Source organism: Pagrus pagrus (genome assembly GCF_965226575.1).
Source record: "Pagrus pagrus genome assembly, chromosome: 23".
In the NCBI taxonomy this organism is placed as follows: Eukaryota; Metazoa; Chordata; class Actinopteri; order Spariformes; family Sparidae; genus Pagrus; species Pagrus pagrus.
In genome coordinates, this window is record NC_140205.1 from 6647129 (window position 1) to 6664153 (window position 17025).

At 42.6% G+C, this 17025-nt stretch overlaps 1 protein-coding gene across 13 annotated transcripts in view; it reads left to right on the top strand.

Moving 5' to 3' along the window:
• magi2a (membrane associated guanylate kinase, WW and PDZ domain containing 2a) overlaps positions 1-17025 on the top strand; it is a 226257-nt gene that overhangs the window by 142456 nt on the left and 66776 nt on the right. For all 13 annotated transcript variants that reach the window (XR_014621567.1, XM_084346037.1, XM_084346041.1 and 10 more), the window contains 4 exons: positions 1579-1698; positions 7059-7274; positions 10069-10279; positions 14950-15029. Coding sequence is in view for 12 of the 13 variants with exons in the window: in XM_084346037.1 (XP_084202163.1) it covers positions 1579-1698; positions 7059-7274; positions 10069-10279; positions 14950-15029 (627 nt within the window). In the remaining variant the exon portion in view is untranslated. The remainder of the gene's footprint in view (positions 1-1578; positions 1699-7058; positions 7275-10068; positions 10280-14949; positions 15030-17025) is intronic.

A 17025-nucleotide genomic window follows, 5' to 3' on the forward strand; every position in this document is an offset into this window, starting at 1 on the left:
AGATGAGCTGATTGTAAAGCCTTTTGTGGCTTTAGTTTCTCTGTTTAAGGACCAATTATTCAGCATATTAACGAGACAACTTGGGAGAGACTTGGCGAGCAGCTTAATGGCCTCATTTAGATTAATTTTCTCTTCATTACATTGTTTGATGCCGCCTGGAGAAAGTTGAATCCATATCTCCGGACAAGGGTTTTGGCTGAAGAAGTGCTGTTCGCATGAAAAGTCTTCTTCGGTTCAAAACTGGCAAAGTCTTCAATCCAATCATACTTTTTCAACTGTCTTCAGATGTCGTACCACCCAGATGTTTGGACATGAATCTCCTGAGAGATACTGCTCGAAACTGGGACGGTCAGAAGTAGTGGCGCTGACAGCATTTTTGGAAAAGTTCGCGCACCAAAGAAAGGGATTCACATTTTGTGAAGGATGATAACAGGATGGGTGATAAGGTTGATGAACAACCAGATGACGAGGGCCTGGTGATCACATCCCTTGATCCCCCCTGAAACTGACAATGTCTTAAACATACTTAGAAATGAGTAACGTTGGAATAAACCTTTGTTTTCATTGTTGGACTGAAGGACCCATTGCGACAGAAATGACATAATTTTTGTTTAAGAGTGCCCGTTTTCTCTCACAGGGTTGTCTCAAGAACAGCTAATTTTTCTGATTAGTTCTCTTTGTGTAAAAGTAAAGTTTGGCAATCGGTGTTTGGAAGAAATTAAACTCTGCAGACTCCTGGCTCTCGCGCACCACCGCTCACGGGCATTGTTCCAACCTTGCTTAGCGATTCAGGAGCGATGTCAGGTGGACTTTTAAAGTCAAATCACCCCGCACCACCTACCAGAGGTGATCAGTAACACAGTTGCTCCCCTGCTAACCTTAAAACACACAGATGGATACTTTATATGCCACAGTTAGGGTCTAACAAATGTGTTTTACGGGCTCCTCTTGTGGTGTGAACAACCCTCGCTCAGATACAAAAACCCATTCAGCACCTCGGGGGTAGGGTGCCTACGGGTCCTCACAGCCGGGACCAGGTTTAACAAGTCTAATTAGCACGCAGCGATGAGGTATTTAGGAAGTCGTTTGTACCTCAGTTTAACATCATAAATACTTTGACACACATTGTTTTTTTCTGTCAGTAAAGTTGACTTAAATTGCTGCTATTAAAAACATTTTCATCACTGCGGTGTTGTAGTCAGCAGGCAGGAGTGCGGCTCCCTGTCAGGGAGCCCTCGATGTGCTGTCAGCTCCATGCAAATTGACTTGATTTCCCCTCCTGGTGTCCAAATTGCATCACTTAGCTCCTGAAATGGTACCTTGCCACTCCCACCCCCCGCTCTGAAAGCACGCTGTTCAAATATTCAGCCTCGGCTGTGCAATAGGACAAAAAGGAATAAAGAGGGCACTTAATGAATAGAGCAGGGTCAGGGTCAGCGTGTTTCAGCTCCGGTTTGTTCTGATCTCTTCTAAAACACTTGACAAAGACACACTCTTACTTAAAGTCTCCTTCATTCAGCAGTGATGAGGCGTTCAAAGCTCCGGCGGCTCTAACTCTTCCTCGCTTATCTCCTGCAGGCACAACCAGGCAGCCCAAGGAAGGAGAAGTCCCCGGGGTGGATTATAATTTCGTGACCGTTGACCGGTTTATGGAATTGGAGAAAAGTGGAGCCCTTCTAGAGAGCGGAACATATGAAGGTAAGGATTTGGTTAAGTCACGCTTGTGAATGCAGTCGGTCCTCTTTGTGATATTTCTAATTTCTTCCTGAGTGTGTGCTGCAATGTGGCACCTCAGGCATTTTTTCTTCTCGCGTGAGTGACAGCGGATTGAATGGATGCTGAAACAGGCCCATCACTCCACGTCCACGCACTGCACCCACAATCCATCCATCCATCTTTTGGCTACAAGGTGTCATCGGTCATGTATGACACTAAAGGGAGTCCACTGTAAATTCTGAATGAAGAGAAACCCATGCACACACACACATGCATGCATGCATGCAGTACCTTCATGCTGACTCTCTCTTGGCTCAGTCCTTTTAGCCGGAGCTACAGTGGCTCTTCAGTTGCCTAATCAAAACAAGCAGACACCATCTATCCTCTCTCCTGTGGTCAGACAGGCCCGAGGCTCGGATTTTAAAGCACTCGAAAAATGCAGCTCCTGGTCTGCCTGGGCACGTCCAACTCTCAGGAGATCCCTGCCATTATATAGATAACACATAGCAGCTAACTTTCTTCTCCTCCCATCTGACCCCAGTCTCTCTCGGCCTGCTACTGCTGCAGGAGAGAGAGGGGGGAGAAAAGTTGCAGATGGCCAATTTAACGGTCGGTTGCCAGAAGCCGTGTTAGATCCTGACGGAGATTCAAGCTGCCTTCCACAGGGAGAGGGAGATGGAGTTTCTTCTGCCTGGTCACTCGGCCATGATTCAGCGTTTTATATATTTTAATAATTTAATGGCCAATTAGATGCTGAAGAAAGGGAGAAGGGGTGACATTTAAAAGGAAGGCTGGAGCAGAAGAAAGGCTTGTGTTGTTATTACAAAGAACAGGAAGCTCTCAGGTTCAGTTCCTACCACAAGTGTCCTTGAGAAAGACTATTAAATCACTGTTAGTCACTCTGTTTTGAAGAAAGTACTTCAATAAAGTGTAAAATATACATTGAGTCACAAATGGGCTGAACTCCAAGTGCAGGAAGTTGCTTTCTTACCCTTTAAGAGATGTTTTTTTTTAACATATAAACCCAGGAGCCTGGGGATGATTGAGCAATATGTTTTGTTTCATTGGTTTGGTTTAAAGTCAGGGGTCCTAAACTTGGATTGCCTGGAGAGCACTTTTTGTGGACACGTTTTAAACAATTATTTTCAACTAAATGCACTCCAAAGCTGAGAAACGTGTAATTCCCTCTCGCTCCCTTAACATGTCAAACACTGCTCTGTCAACTGAGTTTGTATTCCTTGAAAACGGAAAAGAAAAATCAATTGTCCTCCTCTCTTTAATCTGTCTGCTTCAGGTTGACTGAAGTGCTTCTGTTGACATTTAACGTTCTTGCTAGAAAAATTAAGCGATTAATCTAAAAAGTTAAACACGTGAGGGGCCCGATGACGTTGTCTCGTGGGCCAAATTTATCTTTCAGAGTTCAGCTGTACATACTACAACACCCATGAGCCTCAGCTCAGCTCTGAGTAGGAAACCCCTCAGCATGAATGACAGCTTCAGTTAACACAACACTGACAGTTAGTCCAAGATGTCGCTGTTACAATAAGCAAAGCAGAAACATGAGATCGGTCAGACCATCCTGTTTTACTATACATCTTTTTAAACTTTACAGAAACACAATTCAGTACAACTCTGCAATGCAAATCAGCCAGTCGTCTCCCTAGAAGTGACTGTTGTTGTTAGTGCGACGTCACAGTGACTGGGTCTATAGAAAGCCAGTTAAAACATTATTCAGAGCCTTAAGGCGAGTTTATTTTTATCACACCATTCAGACACAAGGCAACTCAAGAGGCTTTACAATTGTAGCCAATTCAGAACACGTCATTGTTGCAAGTGCCAAAAGTGAATCCTCAGTGTAATCTCTGTGTTTGCTGTACACACGACAGAATTTAAAGCTTTTTGATTGGATGTTTTTGAGTTTTTTAGAGCCCAACTAAACACTCAACTCATTTATTACCAGATATTCTCTCATTGCCAATATATCAATATCTGTGCATATGTGTTGGCCAACTATTAACAAGACATCTGTCAAAGATATGTTTGAGGTAACTGACATACACTCACTCCATTGCAAGGTTTGTCCAGCACAACCAGATTCAAAGTATTCTTATCAAAAATGTTTCTGTCATGTATGATGGGGAAAAACTGTCAAATATGAAAAGACAATCCTCGTGTATTTCAACCTGGAAAGCTGTAGGAGGCTCACACAGCTTGACCCAGTACACGATTTTTGGGCAAAACCTTGTTTGCCCAATTCTCAGTAACGTAGGTGGTAAGTGCAAAGTTAGCAAGAACCACAGAGCCACAATGGCCACATTAATGGTAATTGTGCCAGGTTTTGCTGGAATATACTGAAATTTTCTTTCCATTATCGTTGAGACTCTTCTGGTCTTTGCAGAAAATGAAAAAAAGTCCAAACGAAGCCTTTCAATTTGCTTAACTATCGTGAAATATAAAAAACATCAAACAAACTTTGATGAGCGAGGCTGTACATGCTTCAGAGTTGTGATTTTAATCATGCTTTGGCATTTTATTCGAATGTTTCGTCTTTCCAAGAATCAGTTTGGGGATTTTGTTAATGGAGGCTTTCATTTCTTTTCCTCAGTTTCATCAGCGCGTAGGTGAGATCAGTGACGCCGTCAGATGTGACAGCAATTCCACCACTTACTCGAACATCAAAGTCCAGGTCTCTGTGATGCTGCGGGTTATTTAAGTTTACACAGGGAGCACTTGGACCACTTCTTCTTTCTTCTCAGAGGCAAATCTTCAGCTCGTTAACGCTGCAGGATTTGTGTCTTTGGTTCGGGTCTTCTCATCCAGACAGTCCCCGTAATCTTTTTACAACTGCTTCCCTCCATTTTTCATCTTTCCTTCATGTTTTCCAGAACGTGAACATGATGTTTCAATAGATCTTTCCAACACAGAGGGAGACACCAAGTGAGAAGTTTTGAAAATCTCTCCAGATATTCTTCCTGTCTGCCGTCGCTGTCTAATGCTCGAGCCCAGTGCATGAGAATAATCCAATCCAATCCATCTCAAGTCTGATATTTCTGCCAGGGACACTTGAGTGGAGCTGAAGCCACTGTGGGTTAATCTAACACCAAACCCAACGAAAACTATGGCAGACCCAAACTGTGGCTGATGTCCTCTGAACTGATCCTGTGAAGACAATCTCTTCAACTTTCTTTCATGCTCTCGGATTTAAAATAGCCTCAGAGGCAAGTCTGAACTTCTTAAAGCAAAGTACATCTTTCAGGCTTTGGACCAATATGATTTGACATCTCACTCCAGCATCTGTTTCTCAAGCACAAAACCTTACTTTTGTTGTGTGAAGATCTCTAAAATGTCACATTTTAAGAAGTTGAAATGACAGTCTAGTGTTCAGCTTGACAATGATGTGTTTTGCAGTTATTTCAGTGGGTATTGAAAAAAAAAATTGCAAGTTTTGGAATGTCCTGAAGCCACAAGGGATTTGATGTCAGAAATTACTTTAGAAAAGTTTGAAAGTGCGAAATAATACGTGTATTGAGCTCAGGAAATAAGATTAACATTTTGTTCAGTCACAGGGAACAAGATGACATCTAGTATGCAGCAAACCAAGCAGTTACAAGCTTTGTGAATGTCCTGTAACCAATGAAAAACAGGCTCAATAGGTATCACACAAAAACCCAGTATCATGCTGAAACCATGTGATAGACCCACTGTTGCGTTGGGCCTCACCTACCCCTGAAAACAATAAGATCTCACAATGTGGTCTAGTTAGCAGTAACACACATGCAACATCCAGTTTCGCCTTCAAACTAAAAGCATAAAAACTACTTGGTTAGGTTTAGGGAAAGATTGTGCTTTTATTAAAAATCCTACCTTGACTTTTGGCTTCACATGGGACTCGATCCCTTGTCATCTGGGTAAAAGTCTTGTGAATTTACAAGCTGTAACTTGTGAATCTCCTGAAACAATGAAAAACAGGCTCAGTAGGTATCACACAACAACCAGGTATGTAGGTTAAGGAATAGATCTTCAAGTAACTACTTTTCTTAAAACAACCGACCATTTCTTGGTTAGGATTTGGAAAAGGTCATGCTTTTATTGAAATATCTACTTTCTTAAAACAGTCAATTGGCTCCACATGGGACTCGAACTCTTGATGTGGAGGGAAATTTGCTCAGGGGTTGGTCCAGTGGTTCATTAAACTTGAACGACCCTAAAGAGAGTTTTATTTGCTCAGGGGTTTGATACCTCCTCTGCCGATACTTCTGCTGCGACCGCAATACAAAAGATGTGAATGCAATTTGGTTTGTCCTTCTTAAAGCATTAAACATGACATTTTAAAAGCTCAACACTCAAATGTCTCTCCAGTAGTATTCAGCATTTTCTACCTTCAGAAGAAAAATAGTTCACAAAAAGAAAATCTTTACAGTGACCCTCAAAGTAAACATGAAGTTATGAGGCTTTAACAATGACTGATGGAGAACTGCCGGAGGGACTGGGCTGCTGTCAGCAGAAAAACTGAAGGACAGTAAAATATAAAATCAACACAGAAGAGTTGAAGGAGCTGTTGAGTCAGAGCCAAGTGAAAAACTGCAGTTTCCAGAGTCGGGTAGTTGACTCTGACCAAGGACCGAAACTTAGAAATACGCTGATTATTCTGTGGAAGCCATACAGAGACACAGTCGTGCTTTGGCGAGGGAAGTCCCTGCACGGTCTGATAACTGACTGATGTGGAGAGGGATTATGGACAAACAAATATCCCCAGAAATGGGTGATATTACCTCATGCATGTCAGAGTGTCTATGTTTGCAATGCTTTTTGCTCAGAACTGTTGTATTATGGACATGATGTGATTTGAGCCCCCCAAGCTTGTATGTTCATGGATCAGCTGGCTTCAACAACACCTTGTAGCCGGAGCAGTGGTGTCACAAACACCCGTCAACATACTGCTCACACTATTCTCATCCTTACTTTCCCACTCTCTTGGCCTTTTTGCTGTATTGTTGCTCTTTGTTTATCAACACTTTCACTCTTTTTTATGTGCATTAAATTGCTAGCATGCTGATGTTTAGGTAATATTGGCATACCAGGTTCACTATCTGGGTTTAACCTGTTAGCATGCTAATTTCACTATAGCTGAAGTGTAGCTGAATGTCTTTAGTTTAAGACTTTAGTACTCAAAGGACAATTTGTCGAACACTATGAGTTTATGATCACCAAAGTTAAAGTAAATCCTCTGGGACCTTGAATATCTGAAGCAAATGTTATGGCAATCAAGGGTTAGGGTTAGGGTTAGGGTTAGCAAACCTTTGGTCTTAATATCTCACAGCTCTTCCTCCTCCTTCCTCCAGATAACTTCTACGGTACACCGAAGCCTCCGGCCGAGCCCAGCGCTCTGCTGCTAAATGTAACGGACCAGCTGCTGCCGGGCGCCAGACCCACCTCTGAGGGCAAGAGGAAGCGTAACAAGTCGGTCAGCAACATGGAAAAAGCCAGCATCGAGCCCCCCGAGGAGGAGGAGGAGGAGAGACCCATCGTCAATGGCAACGGTGTCGCTGTCACCCCAGGTGAGCCCCGACAACGACCTCCACAGCCTCGTCGTGACAGCTAGGTTCAAGGTCCCGCTCCGGGTCAGGCTGGTGTGCGGGAGGTGATGGTCTTGTTTATGTCGCAGCGATGGGCCCCAGCGGTTGCTTAGCAACAGAGACAGTAACAGATTGCTTTTACATGGATTTCCTGGGAAACGATTTTATGGCGGATTATCACTTTTAATTGGTTACACAAATATCTTTATGTGCAGTTTAATGACCTGAAATGTAAACTGTGAATTATAATTCACTCTCACAGTCTGTGATTACTTCTGCAGTCCAAACTGTTTATGATTAACGCATTAGTGCCGTAGCTCTCAGGGATATGATATAATTCATTAGGTATCATTATTGAGCACTGTCTCAGCGCAGATAACCAGAGGGCACACACACACACACACACACACACACACACACACACACACACACACACACACACACACACAGAGACACTGTATATCTCTCCCCAATTCAACATGAGCCTGCAGGCTCTTTAAAAATCATTATCAAGTGTTTCCTCTCACTTGTAAATCAGCCCTGTCCAAACCATTGTAACGCTCCTTGTATATTCTGAATCTAGGCCGAAGTGACATCTAACTTGGCACACAACAAGGTCAGACCTCTTGAGGTTGTTCTTATTCATGATATAACAGAGAAGAATTTTTCTGTGTAGCAGATATTTGTTCATTAAGACAACTTGCACGCTAAGGTGCTCAGTAAGACACATGAGAGTTGTGTGCACTCAACACCCACACACACAGACATACACACACTCGTGCTAACACACACAGAAACCCTTTGAATGCATCTCATGATCACATGATAAGACCATCATAAAAGAGCCTTTTATGAGTTTGATTTTTGTGATTCCAAATCCAAAACCATGCTTCAGTCCTGTGACTTTCTAAGCTGGTTTTATGGCCTCAGGACAGCCGAGTCTCTCAAAGCAGTCAGAGCGGCACGGAAAAGTCAAAGTGTTAGGGCACTTATCACAGACTGTGCCAGCACTTACTTTTAGATATGACTGCTACTTTTTATAGCTATGTACGACCGTAAGGAAAGTGTTAAAGGTAGCCTTTCAAGAAAGAAAGCTTTGGTAAAAGGATGAGATTTTGGTTTCCATACCGCAAGGAGCTCAAACAAGGTAGGACTCTTCATTTATGAGAGGAACGCATACATGCAGATATACTGTACAATAATTATGGTGATAAAACTTTAATGATACGGCAACTTTTTGAGTGTTTACATTGTGTTAAATATCATGGAAAGAAAGAAAGAACAAAAGAAGATCGAATTAACTAATTTAAAATGCAAAAAATGATATGAAAACAAGATAATACTTTAGATAACACATAAAACGGCAAGAATATACGACTTTATACACAATATATGACACTTTACTCTGTGTTGTACGTGATAGGAAGAAGAATACTTACTAAAATACGCAAAATAAAAGAGGACGAAAGGAGGATTTACTGTCAGTTTATAGTAAAACATGAAACAACAGGTAATGATAGATATGTATCAATAATAAAACTTTATATTCAGTACATCACACCAATGTGTAAAATGAAAGAAGAAAAAGAAATAATAAACATAAAATGACTTCATATACAGTATATTAAAATGTGCTTTAAAGTATAAGTAGACATTATGCTTAATTAAATGCATGTTAAGAAAAATGTATCAATTATAAAACTTCTTGTACAGGATATTACAACTTTCTTAGACAAGTTTTACTGTATATTAAACATAGATACATGTATTAACTAAAAGCTTTTTTGGCACAACAACAAAAAAACCTAAAACCAATTCATATAATTAGATCGTTTTAACCCACCTGACTTCCTCGGGTTGTTATTCCACCCCCTCAGTGGTCCTTTTGGCAAAGACAGTCATTGTTCGGCCTTTTATCAGCAATCTCAGCTCGCACGCTGGTTCATGAAGGGTTAAAGTTCTTAACAGTAAAAAAAAATCCCTGTCTAGTTGTTATCTATATTTACTCTAACTGATGCAGACACTGAATGTACCCCTGTGAGCTGAGACTAAATTCAGGGACAGGAAACATTTCTAACTGATTCCTATCGGCTGTGTTGAGATGCTCGATAACTCCAGGCTCTCGGCTGTGCACTGAGCCATGTTGGATGTTAAAGTGGGGCTGCAGCGCTCAGCTCAGGAGGAGTTTTGTCTCTGTGGATGGACAGAGTGTGGGCTGACCAGGAGAGCTGAAGGGGAATCAATAGAGCACAGCAGGCCCTGTGATCTAAGCAGATAGCTACCTCGCTCTCACCCTCCCTTAGATTATCTCCGAATCCCCGGCTCTCATTTGTCCCCCTCTCCACTACCCTCCTCGGAGGAAGCACACACACACTTGCCATCTCTTTCTCTTTCTTCCGTACACACCATCTCTCTCTCCCTCTCTAACACATTCACACACTGTCACAACTCAAACTAGGGCATCACAGCCAGATTCGCACTCAATCTCTATTGTCTCTTCTGCTTTATTCGTCTTTCTGTCTTGTTAACCTCAATCATTCCCTCCCCTGCCTCTACCTCGCCTCCTTTTTCCCCCTGAGTCACCACTTCTCCTCACCTTTTTCTAATCATTCTCTCTTTTTTTTTCCTCCTCTCCCTCCCTTAACCCCGACTCTCAATCAATCTCACCCCCTGCCTCCCATGTCTCCTTTTCCTCGCTTCACCTCCCGTGTCTTTCACTCTTCTCCCTGAGCAACAATGTCGTGTCTGACTCATCCTACCCTGTTGTCACCTCCAGAGTCGAGTGAACATGAGGACAAGAGCACGGACGCTTCGGGCGACATCGCCCCGCAGAGCAACCCAGCGGAGGCCCCACCCGAGATACTCAAAGACGACGGACTGTCCCCAAAAATCACAGCAACCAAACCAGAGGAGAACGACGAGCTAGGACCACTTCCGGACAACTGGGAGATGGCGTACACCGAGAAAGGAGAGGTCTACTTCATAGAGTAAGTGTCATGGTTACATATAACCCCGATCCATGACGGTCATTCTGTGTATCGCTGATGAAACCTGTAAAAACATTTCAGTCACTCAGATGTTCTTAAAACTCATTAGAGAAAACACAAACACCCCAGATGGTCGGCAGGCTACTTAGCAACTCTACTAGCGAAGTTTTTATTGCTCTTTATGGCCACTTGAAGGCAGCAGAACAAGCTATAAAAGCACAGAATGAAGAATATTATCATCTTATAAATTTTATATGGTGAACTTGTAAGCAAACACTTGCTCAATTACATACCCAGCAGACATGGAGCAACATTAACATTCACTGGGGGCCAACTGATGGGTGTAAATCCCATAGTCACCCCCTATTTTAGCTCTTTTTTTTTATCTTTATTAACTCCTCATGGATATATGTGGCTGTTTGTTGTTGAAAACAGCTGCATCTGGAAACGTTGCGGTTATAGTGAGCAGAACAATAAAGTTGCATGGTTAAAAACCAAAACAGTGAACAAGAAGACAGTTTCATATCGATTTACTTATATTACATTATATGTGGCGGACCCTGCCACCTTTCTAGCTTCAAATAGTGTCCTGTGACCTAATTTTCCTCTGAGAACAGCTTCTTTATTCAATTATGAAAAAAAGTTTTAGTTGCTTATCCAAAACTACGTAGTGCCCCTTTAACAGTCAACGACAGAGGAAAGAAATACATGACCATTTTTTTTATTATTAATCTGTAAGATATTTGCACTGTTGGGTGTTTTCATGCTGTTTTTGTGAGAACAGCTATTTATTGTGTCCAGTTTATAATATGAATGGAGGTAATTTAGTCTCCACATCAGCCACACAGCATGTCCTCTGTTAACAGAATAGCCTAAACCTTCAAAATCAAACAAATACAATAACAATCTCTCCAGGAATAAAGTGTTTCTATAAAACATCCTATTATTGTGTTAATATCTAAACAAATCAGCTGTTACATCAGGAGAAACTGCAGCCGCCTCGACCTCGTGGGATTAATATTGTCCTCGCGAGCACGACGTCGGAGCAAGTCGGACACAAATCCAAAGATTCTGTGCAGGACCGGCTGATCTTGAACCAGCCTACTGCTACAGAAGACAGACCAATATCTACATAATGTTACTCAACTGCATCGCATGTCATAAAATGGACAGAAATAAGCCGGTCCACCCTGGTGTCATTTTTCCACCACTGCCCATCTTTCGCATTAATGAGACGAAAGCCTGATGTTAGTGGGCATTAGTGGGTTTCTTCATCCTCTGTGTAAGTGGTTTTAGCAACATTTGTCCACAGAGCGTCTAGTGGTCAGACACTCCACAGGTTACCCATAAATAAAAGATGTCTAACTGCTGCCAGGGGTTTGGTTACTGGGAAAAAAACCAAACACATTAAGGTTGTATTAGAAATCGGTACAAATATAAAAACAGTCATGCGATTATTCAGAACAATCCAGCCTTTAGAGATCACAAGGATGATTCCCTACCAGCCAGTGAGTTTGTATTTTCACTCTCATGTAACATTTAATTGAGCCTGAGTGACTAGATTAGAGTTGGGTAGCATCTAAATTTACTTCTGTATATTCCCCACTGAAACACACACACAGGCCATAATTGATGCTCGGTGGTTTAATGAGATTTAGAGGTCCCTAGAAACACCTTGCTACCGAGAACTCTGTTATACAAGCTCTAAAGTTTAATTCATTGGAGTTGTTAGCTTTTTACGGCTGCAGTAAAACCACAGTGGTGAGTCTTTCTCACACCAGAATAATGGCGGTGCTGTGCGGTTTTCATGTGGCGGTGAGGGGATTGTGTGTTTGCACGCATGTGGACATGGAGTTCCTAAATAGCATCAACTAATGTAGCCATAACGGGAAATTATTCTGCTATTATTAAAGCCTTTATTGCATCGATAGATCATTTTAGTCATTAGGGCTAAATTTCTCCGCAGCATTGATTGAATCCCAGCGCGCTTGAACGCATCATAAATTGCTAGGAGCTGCAACCAGAGACCGCAGAGATGAGACGGCGGTGGTGCAGTTGTCATCCAGCCAGGCACATGTTGCCTCTCACAGAAACAGACTTTAAATTCCCTCCGCTGCAGACGACTCACCATACGTCTCCTCCTCCGAAACAGAGAAACCTCACGCTCCCACATCCGCCAAGCACATCACACAACTAATGCAGTTAGACCGCCGGGTTTGTAGCTTTAAGTTTTGTTTTTTTTTGTCCCGGAGTAAGTGATTCTGTGCCAAAGTGATAGCGGTTGCCAAGAGGATGCTTCCCTTTGATTGGCCTCCATGCGAGATCAATTCATTTACCTTCAGCCCTTGAAGTGAGGCGGCAGAGGGAAGGGGGGTGGAGATGGAAGGAAAAGTGATAGTGATTAAAAATAGTCAAGATTGGGAAAAAAAATGAGGTGAGAGGGAGGACAAGAAAGAAGAAGAAGCAGTATTAGGTAATTACTCTATAAATAGTAATAGATGGCAGAAGACGAGAAGAAGGAAGGGAGTTAAATGCATTAGATGAAGAAAGGAGGGCTGGTGGAACCGAATCAAAAGCAGAGCGAAACAGACTTTAATTTACCTTCAACTGCACTTCATTTGGCTCCATTTTTGGAGCGGACCTTAATCTCCCTCTTTTATCCAGAACAGTACATCTGCCGCTATCTTTAGGGATGGCGATTTCCATCTGTCGGTCAGTCGGTCCACCGCTTTGGGTCCAGATCAACTTTTCCTGCAGCACCAGCGACAGTCAGAGTTGTGTCTCATCCAGTAGCAAATCTCAACACTATGGTGCTGCCACGAGCGTGACATTTTTAATGCCTCCGCGCCAGTGATAGCCGTAGCTGGGTGCATTATGTTTTGGCTGTCCGCTTGTCGTTCCCATTCTTGTGAACTTCATATGTCAGGAACTTATTGAGGTCATTTCTTCAAATTTGGCACAAACGTCCACTTGGATTCAACGGTGAACTGATTTGAATTTGGTGGTCAGAGGTCCGTCCCTGATACTGAGTTTCACATTGGTGTTGTTGCACCATGTCATGAAGCTCATTTGCACCAATAGACAGCCAAAGTCACCCTTCCGGTCGACTCCATGGGACCTTATTTCGGATTAACTTTGTATGGTGGTGAACGAAGAGACACAAATAATTTTTTGGTCTCGCTTGAACTGTCATGAATCACGCATATGATGTTAAACTGCTCAGTGCACTGCATCGTCTCGCTCAACAAACATCACCAGCACCAACATGGCCGCCAACTTGGCACAGAGCTGTCGTGAATCTCAACTGTGCTCAAGACAGTGCAACAACATGATTGGCTGATATGTTTCCTGGTTCAGGGAAGGGGCGGGATATGTGTCACAACAGTCATCTCTGGCGTTACGGACTTTCCTGTTCAAAGTGGTTTGTCTCGTCTGTTATAACATCTTTGACTATAGTGAGCATGTTAGCATACAAGTACAGCCTCACAGAGCTGCTAGCACGACTGTAGACTCTTTATCTGTATATTTTTATATTTTAAAATACTGCTATAGCTGCACGAATAAATATTTTTTATATTAACAATGAATAAATGACGTGAAAACCTCCTTTAGCTCATTGTTTTACTGCCATCAAATTATGCTCACATCAGCCCTGTTTAATGTAACAACTGTCGCAGCTGTTTTCGGCAAATAAAAGCTCAGATAAATCGACTCCACGCTACCTGTCCATTGCAGAAACACGAAGTTATCAACTCTGGAGCTTGTGGAGACCAGTACAGAGCTAACAGGAGATTAAATGAAATGTTAATGCTGCTGCGTGTCTGCTGGATGTGTCAAACTGTTTGCACCCTCACCATGACAAGTTAAATGATCATATCTGAGATGTTTTCAGCTTGATCCACTGCTTTCCACTGGCTAAAAAAAAATCGAATTCATGCAGCTTTAAAATCTATACCGATTAATATTTTACGTGAGTAGCTTTAATGTTTTATTTACTAACTTATTTACTCCTGTCGCTGGTGCATCCCCGTGATCTGTGTCCTTAATACTCACTTGCAAACAGCTTCTCTGTTGGGAAATAAGTATTGCAAAGAAACAAAGATACAAGGAGGCCTCTTTACTGCATCCTCTTCCTTCATCTTCTCACTTCATTTTTTTTTTACTGTAGACACTTTGTGTACACCTCCCCTGCCCTCCCCCCTCCTCCCTACTGTCACCATGAAGGGAGGCCATTGTGGCTCCAGAGCTTCAGACGAGCTGTGGAGATGCATCGAGTTTCCCTGGCACCACATCATATCTGATCTAGATCCAGCTCTCTGCCCGAGGCCCTGGATGAATCTGCCAAACCCACAGCTGTTCCCCTCCATCACTCCCTCAGTCACCCCTCTATCTGCCCCTTCACCCTCCTCCTCCTCTGCTTGCTAACTAAGCAAATTAAAAGTATTGATTGCCGTTTTGTTAACCTGAAGCTTTTTCTTTCCTTCCCCTTCCTCTCTCTCGTCACCTTTTTCCGAGGCAGGCGCGCAAGGGTAGTCTCATCTTTCCTCTGTGAAATGATTCCCTCGGCTGAATTAAGAATCTACCAACCTCCTTCTCGCTTTCTGCCAAGTCTCCTCTCTCTCGCCATCTATCACACTCCCTCTCACTCTCTCTCTGTCGTCTCTTCACAGCCACAACACCAAGACAACATCGTGGCTGGACCCGAGGCTAGCCAAGAAGGCGAAGCCGCCCGAGGAATGCAAAGAGGATGGTAAGTACCCCATCTCTTATCTTCCATTTTTCCTTTCCTCCGGATTTCTTTTTTCTTTTCTTCTTTTGCTCCTCATGTTCATTCATTTTAATTACACAACTTCCCCACGGCATTAATCTTACAAGATTAAACCTTGCCTGTTGATCCGAGGAGATGCAGTTCAGGGAAGGAACACACATTTTTAGGATTTTTTTTTTATTTTTAAAGAGTTGTAGCGGTGACAGTGTTGCTGTGTGTGTGGCTGTGAATAGGAAGCCCCGTGATATGCGTGTTTAAAGCCCAGGTCCAAAGAGACTGGAGGTTACAAAGACTTCTTTATTCTCAACTGAGAGAGATGTGGAGTGTCCTTCACCCGCCCACACACACACACGACAAACACACACACACACACAAAAGAAAGGAGAAGGATGAATGTCAATGCGGAGCGAGCGTTTATAGACGAGCGTACATGTATACGAGTGTGCCATCTATCTCTTTTTGCCCTCACCTTCCCTCCCCACCTTCCCCATTCGTCTTCTCTTTATGTGTGCGACCGAGAGGAGATTTATCGCCCGAGTTATAGACAGGGAGGTTGGGGAGCTGAGGAGAAGGACTGGATTTGGAGATGGACAGATATAACGAATGAGAAATGACTGTTGCTTTTTTTTTTTTTTTTTTTGAGTGTGCGTCCGTGTGAGCGATTTGGTCGGGAGGGTGTGTTTGCCTGCGTATTCCTGGTAAACGCAAGGATAGAGTTTCTCTAAAAATACATTTGGCACTCGCATGCAGACAGAGAGACAGACGAGCACTCCTGAGTCAAACAGTGTTTTCAAACTGCTCTTCTTTGCCTCTGACCTGCCTTGTGTGTCACCTGTGTGGGACCTCAGGACAGTGTGCGGTGAGTAGGGCTGTGTTATGACCTTTTATTAAATGTGAAGGGGAAAACAGGGTAATATAACAAGTTTACCTTAAAACCTTTGTACAAATGTGAACGGAAAGGACAAGAAAAGGCTCCAGACACAGTAAAGAAAAATGATTTACAGAGTAAAAACAACTAAAATAAACAGAAAATAAACAAAAGCTCAACTGGTCAACAATAAGGTCGGGTAGGTTTACGGTTTTGCCGATCCAATCCGGTCTGATGTACGAGCTTCAGCCAGTTTGATTTTGTGCTGACTGACTGACTAATAATAAGCAAGTAATTTTGATCTGCTACTTCTGTTTGCCCTGTTAAAGTTACTGCATTACGCTGTTAAAACAAACTCGATACTTCCTGTATCCGTTTCAAAATTAAAAGCCCTCTCGCGTTTCAATGGAAAGAAACCCTTCATTCAAGTCCGTGGGCTACTTGAACTGTCGCTTCCGTCATCTGTTTTGCAGTTTCACCCACTTGAAGGCGTATTTTATTTATTATGCTGATGTTAAACTTTAGAATAAGAAAAGGGAAGTTGAATCGTTGTGAGTAATATTAACGCCATGTGTCACAGTTGACATGATGGACTGTAGTGCTGCTGTCATGGACTCTCATTATGTTCCTCATGGCAGCTGCTCTATCAAGTGCAACAGCTAGTGGTAAATAAGTGGTAGAGAACCCATGCAACAATTACATGCAGTTCCCTCTGGAGCCACAAGGCTTTATACTACTTCCTCCACATACAAAACAATACTCCCAAGACCTGTAAAAACACTTTAATGTGCAAAATCAGTGGAGTTACCCTTTAAAGTTACCAAGACTACTTCAGCAAAGCACTTGTACCAACTAGTCACCAAAATCTAAGGGTTAGGGTACCACGCTCCCATCAGACTCAGCTGTACTTTGTGTTTAGTGCCAATTAGCAAATGTTAGCGTGCTAGCACACCAAACTAAGATGGCGAACTACATGCTACCTGCTAAACATCAGCATGTTAATATTGTCATTGTGACTTTAGCACTCAGCTCGATGCACCACTGTGCCGAATCACACTCCACTCTTCGCCTCATTGTTTGGTAAATGAAAATAATCAAAAGAAAAAGTAT